Here is an 18,274-nt window from a genome sequence, read left to right on the forward strand (position 1 = left end):
GGTGATATAGTAGATATGGTGGTGATATGGTGATAAAGGATGAGGATGAGGAGAAGGAGGAGGACAAGAGCAAATAGACAAAATCAGGAAGCATATACCCATGTCTGGATTTGAAAACAGAGGTGCATGGGATTAGAGTTAGACCTCCCAAAAAAAGTCAATCTGTCAGCATTTTCAGTTTACAGGCGGATGTGCCTATCAGTTGTAATTCCACCAGCGGCACTAAAAACCTGCTCTGACAAAACGCTAGCGGCAGCACAGGCCAGGACCTCCAAGGCATAAAGAACCAGTTCATGCCTTGTGTCCAGCTAGGATACCCAATAATTATAGGGCACAGATGAAATACAGAGGACGTTGGTACAGTCGGCAAGGTACTCCCTTAGCATCTTCCCACAATAAACGGACAATGAATAAGCTGACAATGAATGATGAAATAAAGCTGACAATGAATTAAGGCTTGCAAGAGATGTCAAAAGTAAAAGAAAAGTCAAAGATGCTATAGGATTTTTACAGGATGAAAATGGAGAAATGGTAAGAGAGGATGTTGAGAAGGCCGAACTTTTTAATTCCTATTTTGCATCTGTTTTCTCTCAGAAAGAAAATGTAACATCAACTGATCTTCACTGTCCTTTTAAAGGAATAGAGGAATCCAAGTTATCTGTAAACATAAAGATTGTGAGGGAATATTTAGCTAACATAAATGAGTTCAAGTCTCCAGGTCCAGATGAATTACACCCCAGAGTACTGAAGGAGATCGTAGAAGAAATTTTAGAACCACTCTCCATAATCTTTGAAAATTCTTGGAGATCAGGAGAAGTCCCAGAAGACTGGAGAAGAGCAAATGTTGTTCCTATCTTCAAAAAGGGGAAGAAGGTGGACCCAGGGAACTATAGGCCGGTGAGTCTGACTTCTATACCAGGAAAGATCTTTGAACAAATTATTAAACAACATGTATGTAAGTACATGGATAAGAATGAAGTGATTAACCAGAGTCAGCATGGGTTTGTAACTAACAAGTCATGTCAGACTAACTTAATTTCCTTCTATGACAGAATCACTGACTGGGTGGATCAGGGAAATGCTGTAGATATAGTATATCTTGACTTCAGCAAAGCATTTGACAAAGTATCTCACACCATCCTTATTGAAAAAATGACCAAGTATGCAATGGACCAGGCAACTGTTAGGTGGATTCATAACTGGCTTAGTGATCGGACTCAAAGGGTGGTTGTAAATGGCTTCACATCCAGCTGGATGAATGTCTCAAGTGGGGCACCACAGGGCTCCGTCCTGGGACCTGTATTGTTCAACATCTTTATCAATGATTTAGATGAAGGAATTGAGGGTAAACTGATTAAATTTGCTGATGACACAAAGCTAGGAGGGATAGCTAATACTAGAGAAGAGAGAGAGAGGATTCAAAAAGACCTAAATAAACTGGAGCAGTGGGCAGCAACCAACAGAATGGTTTTTAACAGGGAAAAATGCAAAGTACTACATCTGGGCAATAAAAATGAAAAAAGCATATACAGAATGGGAGGAATAGAGCTAAGCAACAGTACATGTGAAAAAGACTTAGGTATACTAATAGATCATAGACTGAACATGAGTCAACAGTGTGATGCAGCAGCAAAAAAGGCAAATATAATTCTGGGATGTATTAACAGAAGCATACAGTCTAGATTACGTGAAGTCATTATCGGTCTTTACTCCTCTTTGGTCAGACCTCATCTGGAATACTGTGTACAGTTTTGGGCACCACATTTTAAAAAAGACATAGACAAACTGGAGCAAGTTCAGAGAAGAGCGACCAGAATGGTGACTGGTCTGCAAACCATGTCCTATGAGGAACGGTTGCAGGATTTGGGAATGTTTAGCTTGCAAAAAAGAAGACTGAGAGGAGACTTAATAGCTGTCTACAAATATGTAAATGGCTGTCACATTGTAGAAGGATCATCTTTATTCTCATTTGCACAAGGAAAGACTAGAAGCAATGGGATGAAACTAAATGGGAGGAGACACAGATTAGATATTAGAAAAAACTTTTTGACAGTTAGGGTGATTAATGAGTGGAACAGGCTGCCACGAGAGGTGGTGAGTTCCCCTTCAATGGACGTCTTCAAACAGAGGCTGGACAGACATCTGTCTGAGATGATCTAGTGAATCCTGCTTTGAGCAGGGGGTTGGACCAGATGACCCAGGAGGTCCCTTCCAACTCTACCATTCTATGATTCTATGATTCTATGATTCTATGACTCACAATAAAACATACAGAAATTAAACCAAAATGGATTTTCCTGAGAAAGAAATGTTACGGAACATCCTTTCCAGGGCAATGTCTTGTATATAAGGCAAACTAAAAAAGCAAAAAAAAAAAATGTTCCTCCATACCTTGGGCTATGTTTTCACATAGAGTTTTTGATAGGTTTTTGCACTTTTACATTGCTTTCAACAGTGAAAAAGACATTCACCGGTAAATGTCATTTTAACATTTTTGAAGTGGCTCTCAGTAAAAAAAAATGTTCCCATTATAAAGGAATAGGTATCCTATAGTGGTAATGCCCATGCAGTGACTGCAAGCGCTGTCAAAATTTGGGAAAACCCCAATAACAATTTGAATACACATAGAGGTGGGCCTCAATAACAACATATTCCTAGAAATGAGCGGTTCTGCTATCCAGATATAGGGTATGTAGTGTGTACAAGGGCTGACAAAAATTTGTGAAAACCCCAATAACAATTTAAAGACATATAGAGATGGGCCTCAGTAATGAGTATGACCTGTTCTCATTGGAAAGTAGCAGGTCTGCTATACAGGTATAGGGCATGTAGTGAATACAATGGCTGCCAAAATTTAGGAAAAGCACCAAGAACAATTTAGAGACACTTAGAGGTGGGGCACAGTAATTACATTTTCCCATTAGAAAGAAGGAGGACTGCTATACAGTTATAGGGTATGTATTGAGTACAACGGCTGCTAATATTTGGGAAAATCCCCAATAACAATTTAAGGACACGAAGAGGTGGGTCTCAGTAACGAAATGTTTCTAGAAAGGAGCGATTCTGCTATACAGTTATAGAGTATGCAGTGAGTACAACAGCAGCCAAAATTTAGGAAAAACCCCAACTACACTTTAAAGACACATACTGGTGGGCCTCAATAACGACATGTTCCCATTAGAAAGGAGCGTGTCTGCTTTACGGTTATAGGGTATGCAGAGAGTACAATGGCTGCCAAAAATTTGGAGACCCTCCAATGTCCTTTGCAAGTGACGTAGAGGAGAGCCTCATGAAAAAAATATTCCCATTAATAGAAATTGGGTCTCCCAAACTGTTTGCCTATGCAGTTAATGCAATGGCTGCCAAAAAATTTGGAGGCACTCCAATGCCCCTTGCAACAGATGTAGAGGTCGGAAGGACTCATGGAAAAAATGTTCCCATTATAAGGAAGGAAGTGGGTCTCCCATACTGTTTGCCTATGCAGTGAATGCAATATCTGCCAAAAATTAGAAGGAACGTAGAGGAGGGCCTCCTGAAAAAAAGTTCCCATTATTAGGAAGCGGGTCTCCCATATTGTTTGCCTCTGCAGTGAATGCAATGGCTTCCAAAAATTTGGAGGTTCTTCATTTACCCTTGCAAGAGATGTAGAGGATGGCCTCCTGAATAAAATGTACCTATTATCAGGAAGTGGGTCTCCCATACTGTTTGCCTGTGCAGTGAATGCAAGAGATGTAGATATGGTGATATGGTAGATATGGTGGAGATATGGTGGTGGAGAATGTAGATGATGAGATGGAGGAGGAAAAGAGTAAATAGACAAAATCAGGAAGCATATACCCATGTCTGGGTGTGAATACAGAGGTACATGGGAATAGAGTTAGACCTCCCAAAAAATAGAAACAGTATTTAAGTTTATATTACGCTGCTATCATTAGGTGATGTTGAGAAGTCTGGCCCAATCCAGCCCTTGTTCATTTTTATAGCCTGTCAGCATTTTTGGTTGACAGGCGGATGCACCTATAAGTTATAATTCCAACAGCGGCACTAAAAACCCGCTCTGACAAAATACTAGTCAGTTCATGCCAAGTGTCCAGCTAGCATACTCAATAATTGTAAAGCACAGAGGAATCATGGAGGACGCTGGTACGGTCAGCAAGGTACTCCCTCAGCATCTTCCGAAACTTTTCCCTGCTTCTAAGAGCTCCCCACGCATCAGGGCCTATGCGATGAGAGGATTTGAGAAAACTGTCCCAGAACTTTGACAGAGTTCCCCTTCTTCTGCTTGTTTGCATCTGTGGCTCTCTCACCTGTACTCCTTGGTTGTCCAATGAACTGTGACTTCTGCCACCAGCGTTTTCAGATGGGAACTTTTTTAATAATTCTGCAACAAGGGCCTTCTGGTACTGCCACATTTCATTAGGCCTGTCAAGCTCAGAAATAAAAGACTGAAAGTTCTCTTTGTAGCGTGGGTCTAGAAGTGTCACCAACCAGTAATGACTGTCACCCAAAATTTTGACAACGCGAGGGTCACAAGAAAGGCAGCGTAACATAGACTCAGCCATGTGTGCCAAGCTGCTAACAGGCAAGACTTCTGTGTCCTCATCAATAGGATGATTGACCATGCTCTCCTCCTCATCCTCCTCCTCTTCCTCATCCTCCCTGTCCTCAGGCCATTCACGCTAAACAGACAGTATGACAGTTGTGCCGGTAGTACCATCTATAGCACAGAAAACTAGCTCCTGTTCTTCCTTCTCCTCTTCCTCAAGGTTATCCAATCCACATTGGGATGAGATGAGGCTGAGCTGCGTGGAATCACCTTGTATGGTTCTTTGCTCCATCTCATCGTGCTCTGCCTGTAATGCCTCCTCTTTAATTGTGAGCACAGAGCATCTCAGAAGACAGAGAAGCGGGATGGTAATGCTAAATATGGTATCATCGCTGCTCATAATCTTGGTGGAGTACTCAAAGTTTTGGAGGATGGCACAGATGTCTGACAGCAATGTGTACTATTGAGGTCTTATGTGTGGAGTCTGACCTGAACACTGACCACCGTGTTGATGCGGGTAGTCAACAACTGCATACTTCTGCTTACAAATCCATCCCAACATCTGCAATGTAGAGTTCCTTCGCACACCAGTCGGTGGGATGGAAGATTCAAATGATGCTGAAACATGGCAAGGGTGGTGGAAGCTATAGCTGACTTGCTAAAATGGGCACACACGTGGTGTACTTTGACAAACAGACCCGTCAGATCTGGGTAGGTTTTGATAAACTGCTGAACTACGAGGTTATGCCCATGGGTCAGGCATGGTATGTGTGTGAGCTCGCCTCGCTTCCGAGCAACCACCAGGTTCCGGCCATTGTCACACACGACTATGCCTGGCTGTCAGCCACAGATCTGCCTGCTCTTTCAGAGCTGTACAAAACTCTTCAGTGTTGTGCGGTTTGTCACGTAAGCATATTAGCTTCAGAACTGCCTGTTGCCGCTTGGCCGAGGCAGTGCTGCAGTGCTTCCAGCTTGTGACTGATGTGGTCATTTCAGAGATGGAGGCAGAAGAGGAGCAGGCTAATGTGATGCAGGAGCTGTAGAATGTGGGGGCAACCCTGAATGACCCAGGGCCCGCAATCCTCGGCGTCGGGAGGACATGTTCCATCTCAAGGTCCTACTGGGTCCTGGCTTCCACTCTATTAACCCAGTGTGCCATCAGTGAGGTGTACCGTCCCTGCCCCAAAGCACTTGTCTATGTGTCCATTGTTAGGTTGACTTTTCCAGTAACTGAGTTGTTGAGGGCGTGTCTAATATTGTGGGACATGTGCTCGTGTAGTGCGAGGAAGGCAAATCAGTAGAAATAGTGGTGACTGGGAACCGAGTACCGAGGGACAGCCGCCATCAGGTTGCGGAAAGCTTCTGTCTCCACGAGCCTAAAAGGCAACATTTCGACCATAAGCATTCGGGAAATGTGAGAATTTAGGAGTGTGACCTGTGGGGTGTTGGCTGCGTATTTGTGCTTGCGTGCCAAGGACTGGGGTAGGGACAACTGAATGCTGCGCTGGCATAAGGATGTGAATGTGATTGCTGATGGTACTATTTGAGTGTGCGCAATGACAGGTACAGGGCTGCAGGCATCTTCACATGTTCCATGCACAGGGGATTGGCATGCACGCACAATATCGGAAGAAGCAGTGGGGTCACTCGCAGACACTGTTTCTGGACCCTGGTGTTCGGCTCACTTAGTCAGATGCTTTGATGCCATTTGCCTGATCATGCTGGTGGTGGTCAGGCTGCTAGTTTTGCTACACCTGCTGATGCTGGCCTGGCTGGTGGTGCAAATGACTCGGGAAGACCTGACAGTTGTACTAGCAGCTTCGGTCATGTTGGTGTTACAGGGAACTCTTTCCCACCTTCTGTCTGCGGCCACAACACTGCTTCTTCCTGACTGTTGTGGTGCTATGACTCCCTCCCCCTGTGTGCTGCTGTCCTTGCTCTGCATGTCCCCCTGCCAGGTTAGGTCAGTTACTATATCATCCAATACCTCGTCTTCCACTTCCACACCCTGGTCCTCCTCCTGACTTTCTGGCAATTGTGCATCTTCACCATCATTGCCCTTTCCTACTGTTGTCTTCATGTGACCATGGCTGCTCAAATATTTGGGCATCGCTACATGCATTCTCCTCTTCACCCACTTGAAGCTGGCCAGGCGAGAGCCCTGAATCTATAAATGGAAAAGTGAACAGCTCTTTTGAGTATCCCAGTGTGGGATCAGTTGTCTCCGGGCACTCGGCATGGTGGGAGGAAGGAGTATCAGTGATGAATATGTGGTCCAGACTCACGGCTACTAAGACTTAACCGTGTCAAAGACAGGGTGGTGGTGGTGGTCGCAAAGTGACTGGAATTATCCAATCAACAACCTTTTCACACTGCTGTGGGTGTTTGTTGTGGCACAATTTCCGCTTACCCATGGCCACGGCCATGGCCTCTGATGGCACCATCACTATAAGGTCCACTTCCCTGTCCCTTGCCATGCACCTTCCTCATTTTAAATTGAGGACAATATTTTCCAAGTTTACTACAAATGGCAGGATTTGAACCGCAGTTATATGTGACACATCTGATGGACAACCACGGTGACCTAGTGTGAATAGCTTTACTGACACACTGCAACAAAATGGAAATGGAGGCCAATATTTTCCACATTCAGTTCAAATTTCTGGATTTCTAGTGCTGTAATATGGAAAGGACCTGGCTGTATTCTGCAGTGCTAACAAGCAAATGGAGCAGAAAAAATGGTGTACTCTGGATTGCTTTTTAAGCAAATAATCAGGATTAAGATAAAAAAAAAATTAGCCCTGTCCTCTGATGTCTGGGGCTATGTCTACAAATATTTGTAATAGCAGGATCAGTCATAACGTGCCTTGGACCCTCTTGTGCAGCTATGCACTTCGGTATGCTACATACAATGCCTTCCTTGCTTTTTAAGCAAATCACCCGGATAAAGAAAAATTAATTAGCCGTGGACCATGATAACTGGGGCTACGTCTACAAATTTCTGTGACGTGAAGCAGCAACAGATAGATCATGCAATGGACCCTCTTGTGCTGTACCATACACTGCAGTCTGCAACATACACTGCCTGCCTGCCTAACTCCTGCTATCACCACTGCATTCATGCAGCTGGATTAGTCCTCAGAAGGACTGTTAGTTCAGATGGATATATAGATATGCTGTGGAATACCTATACTAATTATAAACAATCAAATCTCTTCCTGACGCAGCAGCACCTCTCCCTACTTTGCCTGTTTCCTGGGTAGAATGTGACTAGCATAGCGGCACCAGGTCTTATATAGACCTGATGACGCTGTGTGGCCAGCCAATCACTGTAATGCCCAAAATCAACATGGCTACGGCATTACAGTGCATGTCAAGCAATGTCTGCATATTCATTGTCTCTCTAAAGAAAGCCAAACATTCAGGGCTGGGACCCGAGCTCCAGCCCGAGCAACCCAGAAATACTAGCAGAGCTTGTCGAGCACAGTGATGCTTGGGCGAGTATTGAGTAGTGGCGAGTAGTGGTTCATAACAACATATTTTTACAGGAGATGGTACTGTGATGGGAAGTAATGTGGCTCCACAATATGCAAATCTTTTCATGGCCAAGCTTGAAAGTGACTTATTGTGTTCATGTCCCATCAGGCCTCTGGCCTTCTATTCTTACATTGACAATATTTTAATCATCTAGATAGAGTCAGAGCAATAGGTAAAAACGTTCCATGAACACTTTAATCAGTTTCATAGCACCATCATTTTAACACTCAACTACTGCAGTACTGAAATTAAGTTTTTGGACACCACTGCTAAGCTATAGAACAATGAATTAGAGATGTCTTGGTATCAGAAGCCATTTGACCGTCCAACATACCTTACATGAGACAGTTTTTTTCCAAAACACATAAAAAACGCTTTTGTCTACATCCAAGCCATCAGATACAATTGGATATTTTCCAACCCTATAGAGAGAGACAAACACTTTTGTGGCCTCGGAAAGACCCTTTTGAATCAGGGTGAACATCCAATAACAATTAAAAACCAGATTACAAGAGTCACCAAATATCAAAGAATCATCTCCTACATTACAAAACTAAAGACGAAAGCAACTGGGTGCCTCTAATAGTCACATCCAATCCAAATCTAGAGGTGTGAAGGGGAGCAGCATGTAAACTGCAACCTTTATTACAAAAAGATACCCAAATGAAATGTATTTTTCCAAACCCCTCACTTCTATGTTTTAGGCAGATCCCAAATCTAATTAGCATCATTGTCAGAAGCTCCCTCTCCTCTCTAACAAGTACATGAACGTTTCCCTGCAACCAGAAAAAAATGCAAAGCCTCCGGATATAATGACCACGGAGAAGAAAAAGATCCCCAACTCACATAAGGACTAAAAGATTCCAGGAATTTTCAGCTTCTTCACACCTAATAGGGTGTACTTACTTATATGTGCCAAATGTCCAACGGGGGGTTCTGTATGTAGGTGAGATACAATAAAAGCTTAGAACAAGGATGATTTTTCATCATCACACAATTGATTAGAGCTTATCAGCCGTGACAAGGCGTAACTTTCTTTGATGCGACCCTAATCCTAATATGATGCCTCTCCCTGGCTAAAAGTGTATAAATTTAAAGGGCAGGTACGATCCAGCACTAGTTAAAAACAGTATTACACTGATTGGAGTGGTGCTCAGTCAGAAAATGAGTCAATAAAAACCTTTGATAGTAAATTACAAAAAAAAAATCAAAACCAAAAAAGGGTCGCCTTGTAATAACCGATGAGCTCTCAAGAATTGACCATATTATGCATTAACTACCCTCATTTTATAGGAATATTCTGTATAGTAGTACTGCATTTCAAATTTACTATATTGAATCTTTGCAGACATCTTAGCGCTCACAGAGGCAGCTGTGTTATTTTGGTTTACAGTTTATTATGTAGCCATAACAGCTTGCACCTGTTCACACTTGCTTTATTCTGTTCAGAGGTTTTGGTCAGTTTCTTGATTTATTGAGATTTATTTAATATGATCAGCAATGTTTAGCACATATTCCCACTTCATTTTTTGTTAATTATACTCCCATTGAAGTGGTAGAAATCATAAAGTTTGGGTACTAATTGCTGCACGTGTGTGGAGGTATTTTACATAATGTTTTGATTTACAACATGGCGATGACCAAGCTATGCTTCAAAGTAACCCTAAAATGGTCTCATTATTATGATAATGCACAGTGTTCAACCTGAGATGATCCCAAATTTGACAAAGGTCTATTGAGGGAGGGAACCACCCTGGAACATAATTTCAAAATCCAACCAGATCAATTCCTTTTAGGATCCAGTTGACAAAATGTAGTTTATTTTGATGGTTGTGCATTTTAGCATCTCATGTGCTCTGCTAATGTGACATGGGATCTACCAACTTTTCTAGAAAAATTTGCACTCCAAAATGGTACTCCTTTTATAAATTCTGTGATGTATCCAAACACTAGTTTTTGACCATGCATGGTGTATTGGCATACTCAGTAGAAACTGAGGAACATATAAAGAGTGGGGTTCTTTTTCTCCTTTAACCCCTTGTGCAAATTAAAAAATATGGGTCCAAAGGTAAAAAATTGTTAACAAATTTTGTCATCTAGTTTCTTACTTTGATTTCTTATGAAAATTAAAAAATTTCGGCTAAAACAACATTTTAGTTTTAGAAAAGTGATTTTGTTTTTACATTTTTCTTTCCACTATGTAATAATTCTTGTGAACTACCAGAAGGGATAACAAACTTCTTAAATGCAATTTTGAATACTTTGAGTGGTGACATTTTAGAAATATGGTTTTCTTTGGGGATTTTCTATAGTACACTATAGGCTCTTCAAAGTCACTTTAAAACTAGATAGGTCCATAAAAAAAGCTTTTGTAAGTTTCCTTGAAACAATAAAAATTGGTGCTCAATCTAAAATCCTAAGAAAATAAAAAGATTTTTCCCAAAGTTTGCTAAGGTAAAGTAGACATATGATAAATTTATTTATTTTATTATTTTTGTCTGGAATTACTATCTGTTTTAAGAACATACATTAATCAATATTAGAAAGTATCATATTTTTCAAAGTTTTCTGTAAATTTCCAATATTTTCTATATTAAACACAAAACATTTCGAATGAAATTTACCACTAACATAAAGTACATTTGTCCTGAAAAAAAATGAATTCTCAGATTAGCTTGGACTGGTAGAAGCTCTCAAAAGTGATTACTGCCTGGTGTACAAGGCTAAGAATGGTTATTTCTTTAAATTATTAAAACAAGCTGCCGAAATATTGTGGTGGTGTATGCAAAATTACAACAAAAGTCCGGTCAGCACATTGTTTCAGTTCTAGAGTAAAATTGTTCTTTTATACACAGTAATATATACAGTAATTATGTATTTTCTTTTTTTTTTTTTTACTTTTTGTTAATAGATTGCGTTGGAAATATTATGGTGGTGTACAGTAAATTACACTAATAGGTATAAAATCAGTGCTTTGAGTGACACGCACATTTTGTCACAAACAGTAAGATTGTTTTATTTTATTCATTTTTTTCAACAATATGGGATGACAGTGATGGAGCCAAAATGAACAAATACTATTTTTTTTTTTTCTGCATTATCATCTTTTGTGTTTTAAAGAAAAAAAATATATTAACACTGGAAAAAAATAATCATTTTTACATTTAACTTTAGCAGTGTTTTAATTTATGTTAAACAAGTAAAGGGTTAAGAAATGATAACTTTGCGCATGAGGTGTATGTTTGCTCTGTGCTCCAAGTGTTGTTGTCTGATCTTTATTGATTGACTTCGAATTTGTCTTTGAACTTATGTTTGCCTAGCCCTTTTGTCATGATCCGCTACCTTCTTGGATTTCTGACCCTGGACTGTGACCTGACTACGCTTTTGTCTCACTCTTTGGTCTATGACGTAACCTCCTGGCTTTTGACCTAGGACCTCTTGACTACTCAGCCTCAGACAGTTGGAAGAGTGAAAACAAGGAGCCTCCAAGACTTTCCTAAACAGAGTGGCTAGCGCCAAGCCTGATCATTACATTTTTATGTTTTTGGATTATATTTTTCAAAGCTTTATGAATGTCTTTATTTCTTAGACTATAAATCATAGGATTGATTAACGGGGTAAACACAGTGTATATCAGAGATAGGATCTTACTGATGTTCAAGGTTTCTACTTTTGTTGGAAGAACATAAACACTAAACATGGTCCAGTAGAATATGGAGACCACAGTGAGGTGAGAGCTACAGGTGGAGAAAGCTTTATGTCTACCAGTACTGGATGGGATCCTTAAGATTGCTACAATAATATTAAAATATGATAAAATGATTATTATTGTTGGTATGATAACTGATATTATGCTAAGGAAAAAAATTTCTAATCGAAGAATAAAAATGTCAGAGCAGGACATTTCTTGTAAGGGAAGAAGGTCACAGAAGAAATGGTCAATGGTGTTTGGTCCACAGAACTTCAGCTTTGATATTGTAAAAGTGTCGATCAATATTATTGAAAAACCGACCAACCAACAAGTGACGGATAATTTAGCACAATACTCATCTGTCATTATAGACGTGTAACGGAGGGGATTACAGATGGCCACATATCTGTCAAAGGACATCACCGTGAGAAGAAAACATTCAGATGCTTCTGCAGTGCTGAAGAAATAAAACTGACAAATGCAACCAGTAAAAGTAATGATCCCACCGTTATTTAATAGAATATGAAGCATGTTGGGAGCAATGTATGTACTTAAGAAGATGTCATTCACAGACAGTTGTGAGATGAAGAAGTACATTGGAGTGTGGAGGTTCTTGCTGGTGGACACCAGGGTGATGATCAGGAGGTTCCCACATATTGTCCCACAGTAAACCACCAGGAAAAAACAGAACAAGGAAATTCTTACAGATGGGCTGCCTTGGAACCCTAAGAGGAAAAATTTTGTAGTCGCAGTCAGGTTGTTCCCCTACATATTAAGCATAGACACAAAGAAGAAGGACATTGGAGATATTGATTATACATTAATATGGTAATATATGCAATTATAGCAATGACGTAAGCAAACTTCCAAAAGTGCAATTGTAGATTTGTAGAGTTTAATTATGTAATGGGCCGTAAGATTCTGACAGATGTCAGACGGACTGATATGGTTCCTTCCTTATAGACAATTGAGAGACTTTTTTTTCTCAATTGACCTTAATATTCTTTAGTTAATATTAATAGAAAGATAAAAAAACAGTTATAAAATCTATAAAATGAGAGAATTCTTCCTACATACATGTATAGTGATCCTGTACCTCAGTATCCTGTACATGAACCTTTGGTATGACATGTAGAGCCCTATTCACACATGCTTTACATTATCGTGGGTACGTAGATAAAAGATCTTTGAACAAATTATTAAACAACATGTATGTAAGTACATGGATAAGAATGAAGTGATTAACCAGAGTCAGCATGGGTTTGTAACTAACAAGTCATGTCAGAATAACTTAATTTCCTTCTATGACAGAATCACTGACTGGGTGGATCAGGGAAATGCTGTAGATATAGTATATCTTGACTTCAGCAAAGCATTTGACAAAGTATCTCACACCATCCTTATTGAAAAAATGACCAAGTATGCAATGGACCAGGCAACTGTTAGGTGGATTCATAACTGGCTTAGTGATCGGACTCAAAGGGTGGTTGTAAATGGCTTCACATCCAGCTGGATGAATGTCTCAAGTGGGGTACCACAGGGCTCCGTCCTGGGACCTGTATTGTTCAACATCTTTATCAATGATTTAGATGAAGGAATTGAGGGTAAACTGATTAAATTTGCTGATGACGCAAAGCTAGGAGGGATAGCTAATACTAGAGAAGAGAGAGAGAGGATTCAAAAAGACCTAAATAAACTGGAGCAGTGGGCAGCAACCAACAGAATGGTTTTTAACAGGGAAAAATGCAAAGTACTACATCTGGGCAATAAAAATGAAAAAAGCATATAAAGAATGGGAGGAATAGAGCTAAGCAACAGTACATGTGAAAAAGACTTAGGTATACTAATAGATCATAGACTGAACATGAGTCAACAGTGTGATGCAGCAGCAAAAAAGGCAAATACAATTCTGGGATGTATTAACAGAAGCATACAGTCTAGATCACGTGAAGTCATTATCGGTCTTTACTCCTCTTTGGTCAGACCTCATCTGGAATACTGTGTACAGTTTTGGGCACCACATTTTAAAAAAGACATAGACAAACTGGAGCAAGTTCAGAGAAGAGCGACCAGAATGGTGACTGGTCTGCAAACCATGTCCTATGAGGAACGGTTGCAGGATTTGGGAATGTTTAGCTTGCAAAAAAGAAGACTGAGAGGAGACTTAATAGCTGTCTACAAATATGTCAAGGGCTGTCACATTGTAGAAGGATCATCTTTATTCTCATTTGCACAAGGAAAGACTAGAAGCAATGGGATGAAACTAAATGGGAGGAGACACAGATTAGATATTAGAAAAAACTTTTTGACAGTTAGGGTGATTAATGAGTGGAACAGGCTGCCACGAGAGGTGGTGAGTTCCCCTTCAATGGACGTCTTCAAACAGAGGCTGGACAGACATCTGTCTGAGATGATTTAGTGAATCCTGCTTTGAGCAGGGGGTTGGACCAGATGACCCAGGAGGTCCCTTCCAACTCTACCATTCTATGATTCTATGATTCTATGATTCTAATCCTAGCTACTATTGACAGTAGACCTGAAGTTTCCTAAGTACTTAAGACTTAAGTACTTAAGTTCATCCTTCTGTACTTACATCAGGTGTTTCCATGTTCTTGCTTAAATATTTGCTGTTGAACCAAACCACTGGACTTTTTGTGATTATTCCCAACAAAGTTCATTGAAAAGTTCCAGAATGTATTTGTTCAGCAGAATTCCTCTGAATGCAATGTGCTGCTTCATGCAACATAAGACATTGAAGAATTAACGGTATATATATACAATAAGGAGCTAAGGGACTGTGGATAATAAACCTATGGAGATCCTCTTGATAATTGCTTCCTCGTCTCTTGTGTTCTCATCTTTTGAGGTATAGTTAGATACAATTGTTTATGTAACGTTTTAATCTGAAGACTCAGTAATACTGCTTTGAGTCAGTGTATGTGCAAACTACTCATATATACTAGATATACAGTGTACAGTACAGACCAAAAGTTTGGACACACCTTCTCATTTAAAGATTTTTCTGTATTTTCATGACTTTTTTTGCTTTGATGACTGTTTTGCACACTCTTGGCATTCTCTTGATGAGCTTCAAGAGGTAGTAAACCAGAAATGGTTTTCACTTCACAGGTGTGCCCTGTCAGGTTTAATAAGTGGGATTTCTTGCCATATAAATGGGGTTGGGACCATCAGTTGTGTTATGCAGAAGTCTTGTGGATACACAGCGATAGTCCTACTGAATAGACTGTTAGAATTTGTATTATGGCAAGAAAAAAGCAGCTAAGTAAAGAAAAATGAGTGGCCATCATTACTTTAAGATCCGTAACAACATGTAAATTATCAAGATAGTTCAATGTGATATGCTAATCGTCGAAAATCAAGTCTATCTTCAAATCCACCATTTCATCTTCACAGTAATCAACAAGCTGCTGTGACGTAACATATGGAGGTATCAAAACACCACTGATCAGAAACAGATAACAGTAAGAACATATATGACCAAACACAGGTATTCTGCTGCTTAACCTTAAACTGGAATTGAACTTGTACCAACACAACAGGGAATCTGCAGTTGGTGACACCTTCACTAAATGGTATGGAGTCATCCAGACAGCAGAGATCAATATTTCAACTCTTACCAATGATGGCCCTCCCGCTGCCCTTAGTCCAATAAGACACAACACACATCTTAAACTCTTTTGTTGGATGGATATCAGCTATAGATTTTATTTCAAATTCAATCCTTAAGCCAGTTAACATGTCATGTAACCTGGCACCATTGTTGAAGCAATAAGCCAATCACCGGACTATCGGAGAGCAAATCTGCCTTCAAGTCCACCAGTCCATCCCCATAGTTACCATAAACAGGCAATGAGGAGTAGATGTACCCTACAACTAGGTCCTAGTATCACCCAATAAAAAAATCACCTCTAGTCCATTTTCAAAGCCTCAGAGGAAATTTATTGGACAATTGTGCTTTAATAATACCATATTGCCTCTTGGATTGCCAGTTACCAAAATTCTGCCCACTGGAGGAATGGAAATTTAAAAAGACAAAAGCAGTTAATTAAGAGACTGATACCAGCTGATTTTCAGGGACCAATAAACAGGCTCGATCTGGCCTGCTGAATTGTGCGACTAAGAGCAAGCATCGGGAAGGGGTGGCTCTGCTGATGCCACTGCTAGTTTCAGCTTGGTTTGTGTTCTGGATTCCCACCCCATAATACCTGCACACACTGCATCCGGCGGTAGAAGATGACATTGCAGATGTGACTCATTTTTGCCTACTGCAAAGATGCATTAAAGCCGGAAGAAGAAGCTGCTCATCGTGAGAGATGGAAAAGTTGAGTAAAATTGTGTTTTTTTTTTAAATTCCATGAGTGCTAACGAGGTGGAGATTATACAAAGGGTGTGGTCATTGATGGGGGCATGATGCTAAATGGTGCCAAAGGAAGGGACAGTATACTTAATGTGTTCCAAAGAGGGGGCCATTATACTGCATTGAGGCCACAGAGAGGGACATTACAATACACGGGAACCAGAGTGGATAACAATATGCTATTTGAAGGCCAGAGAGGGACACATTATGTTACATAAATACCAGAGAGTTTTAAAAAATGGATGCTATTATTGTATGTATTACCATGGGGATGGGGGGGGGCAATACTTATTGTGTGAGCATAAAGATAAATATTAATACTGTCTGGGGGCACAAAGAGGCATTTTACTATTGTATTTGCTTTGCTAAGGTGGACATCTGCATTATTACTGTATGGGGACCACAGAGGGGGAATTTGAGAGTGCCGCAAAGGACAGCATTACCCTTTACATATTTTTATTTTGGGGACATTGTTGCTGTACAGAACTCCAGGATGGTACTTGTTTTCATCTGGTGCAGTACAGAAGTGGAGGAAAATGTGAGGAAGGTAACCTAGAAGCAACCAGATATTCCATTCTGCACAGACAACTCGTAAAAGGATTAAGTCATAGTCAGCGCTGGAAAAAGACGAAAATCATGTATGAAGCCAGTTAGAGGCCCCACTGGTAAGTCCTTGGATTTACCTGTACACTTACACTATGTACTATGAACTATCTACAGAGCTCTTGTGATAATGTAACTGCTGATAATATTACTGTTAGTACTGTGGTTTATGTTAATGATCAGTATGGTGGTATTGTTTGGTTACTATGTGGTGGTAGTATGTAGTGTGGTCATATTGTGGGGTGGTATTGACCCCTGTATGATATATTATACAGTCACTATGTGATGCTATTTGTCCCTTATATCAATTTGGTATTATTGGTACATTACAAAGATGCACTGAATGGATTCTTTGGGAAAAACAAGCTATAGCATACAGTTATATGAAAAAGTTTGGGCACCCCTATTAATCTTAAGCTTAATGTTTATAAAAATTGGTGTTTTTGCAACAGCTATTTCAGTTTGATATATGTAATAACTGTTGGACACAGTAATGTTTCTGCCTTGAAATGAGGTTTATTGTACTAACAGAAAATGTGCAATCTGCATTCAAACAAAATTTGACAGGTGCATAAGTATGGGCACCCTTATCATTTTCTTGTTTTAAATGCTTTTACCTACTTTTTACTGACTTACTAAAGCACTTTTTTTGGTTTGGTAACCTCATTGAGCTTTGAACTTCATAGCCAGGTGTATGCAATCATGAGAAAAGCTACTTAAAGTGGCCACTTGCAAGCTGTTCTCCTGTTTCAATCTCCTATGAAGAGTGGCATCATGGGCTCCTCAAAACAACTGTCAAATGATCTGAAAACAAATATTATTCAACATAGTTGTTCAGGGGAAGGATACAAAAAGCTGTCTCAGAGATTTAACCTGTCAGTTTCCACGGTGAGGTACATAGTAAGGAAATGGAAGAACACAGGGACAGTTCTTGTTAAGGCCAGAAGTGTCAGGCCAAGAAAAACATCAGAAAGGTAGGGAAGAAGAATTGTGAGATCAGTCAAGGACAATCCTCAGACCACCTCCAGAGAGCTGTGGACCCGTGGCACTTCAGTCCTCATCGGCCTGTACGCATGAGAATGGCTTCAGTAAGTTATAGTCAAACATCATTTGATTACAGCACGGAACTGAAAATGACTCACTGGCAAGCATGAGATGATACAATTGCATACTCTATGGTGAAAAGACATGTATTCCACAATCATTCGACCTTTATAGATTGGCCTCTTGCCACTCTTCAAGGGGGTTATGGGAAGTTTTGCCCCCAGCAGTTCGCCCCAGCAATTTGCCCCCCCCAGCAGTTCACCCCCATCTGTTCGCCCCCAGGTACATTTCGCCCCCGCACATTTCTCCCCTATCATTTCGCCTCCAGGAAGATTTGCCCCCGCACATTTCGCCCCAGCACGTTTCACTCCCGGACGTTGCGTTAACTGGGGGTGATATGTGCGGAGGTGAAATGTGCGTTGGCAAAACATCTTGGGGGCCAAATGCTGGGGACGAAATGTACCCGGGGGCGAAT

General features: G+C 40.5%; 1 protein-coding gene across 1 annotated transcript; it reads right to left on the reverse strand.

The window, feature by feature from the left end:
- Window positions 1-11,579: 11,579 nt before the first annotated feature.
- On the reverse strand, window positions 11,580-16,051 carry LOC141167514 (olfactory receptor 5G9-like). Its single transcript, XM_073654910.1, has 2 exons — window positions 16,001-16,051; window positions 11,580-12,539 (listed from the first exon to the last, which is right to left on the reverse strand). The coding sequence occupies exons 1-2, from the start codon at window positions 16,049-16,051 to the stop codon at window positions 11,580-11,582; spliced, it is 1,011 nt and encodes a 336-aa protein (XP_073511011.1).
- Between the last annotated feature and the right edge of the window lie 2,223 nt (window positions 16,052-18,274).

Source organism: Phyllobates terribilis, unplaced genomic scaffold, assembly GCF_046119375.1.
Source record: "Phyllobates terribilis strain yellow unplaced genomic scaffold, ASM4611937v1 Scaffold_11__3_contigs__length_659146591, whole genome shotgun sequence".
In the NCBI taxonomy this organism is placed as follows: Eukaryota; Metazoa; Chordata; class Amphibia; order Anura; family Dendrobatidae; genus Phyllobates; species Phyllobates terribilis.

Bases quoted from the DNA above. Each gene is read 5' to 3' on its own strand.
- LOC141167514 (XM_073654910.1), bottom strand. From the start codon at position 16,051: ATGAGTCACATCTGCAATGTCATCTTCTACCGCCGGATGCAGTGTGTG. The intron at 12,540-16,000 runs GTATTATGGGGT...CTTAATATGTAG, and splicing joins GCCGGATGCAGTGTGTGCAG to GGGAACAACCTGACTGCGAC.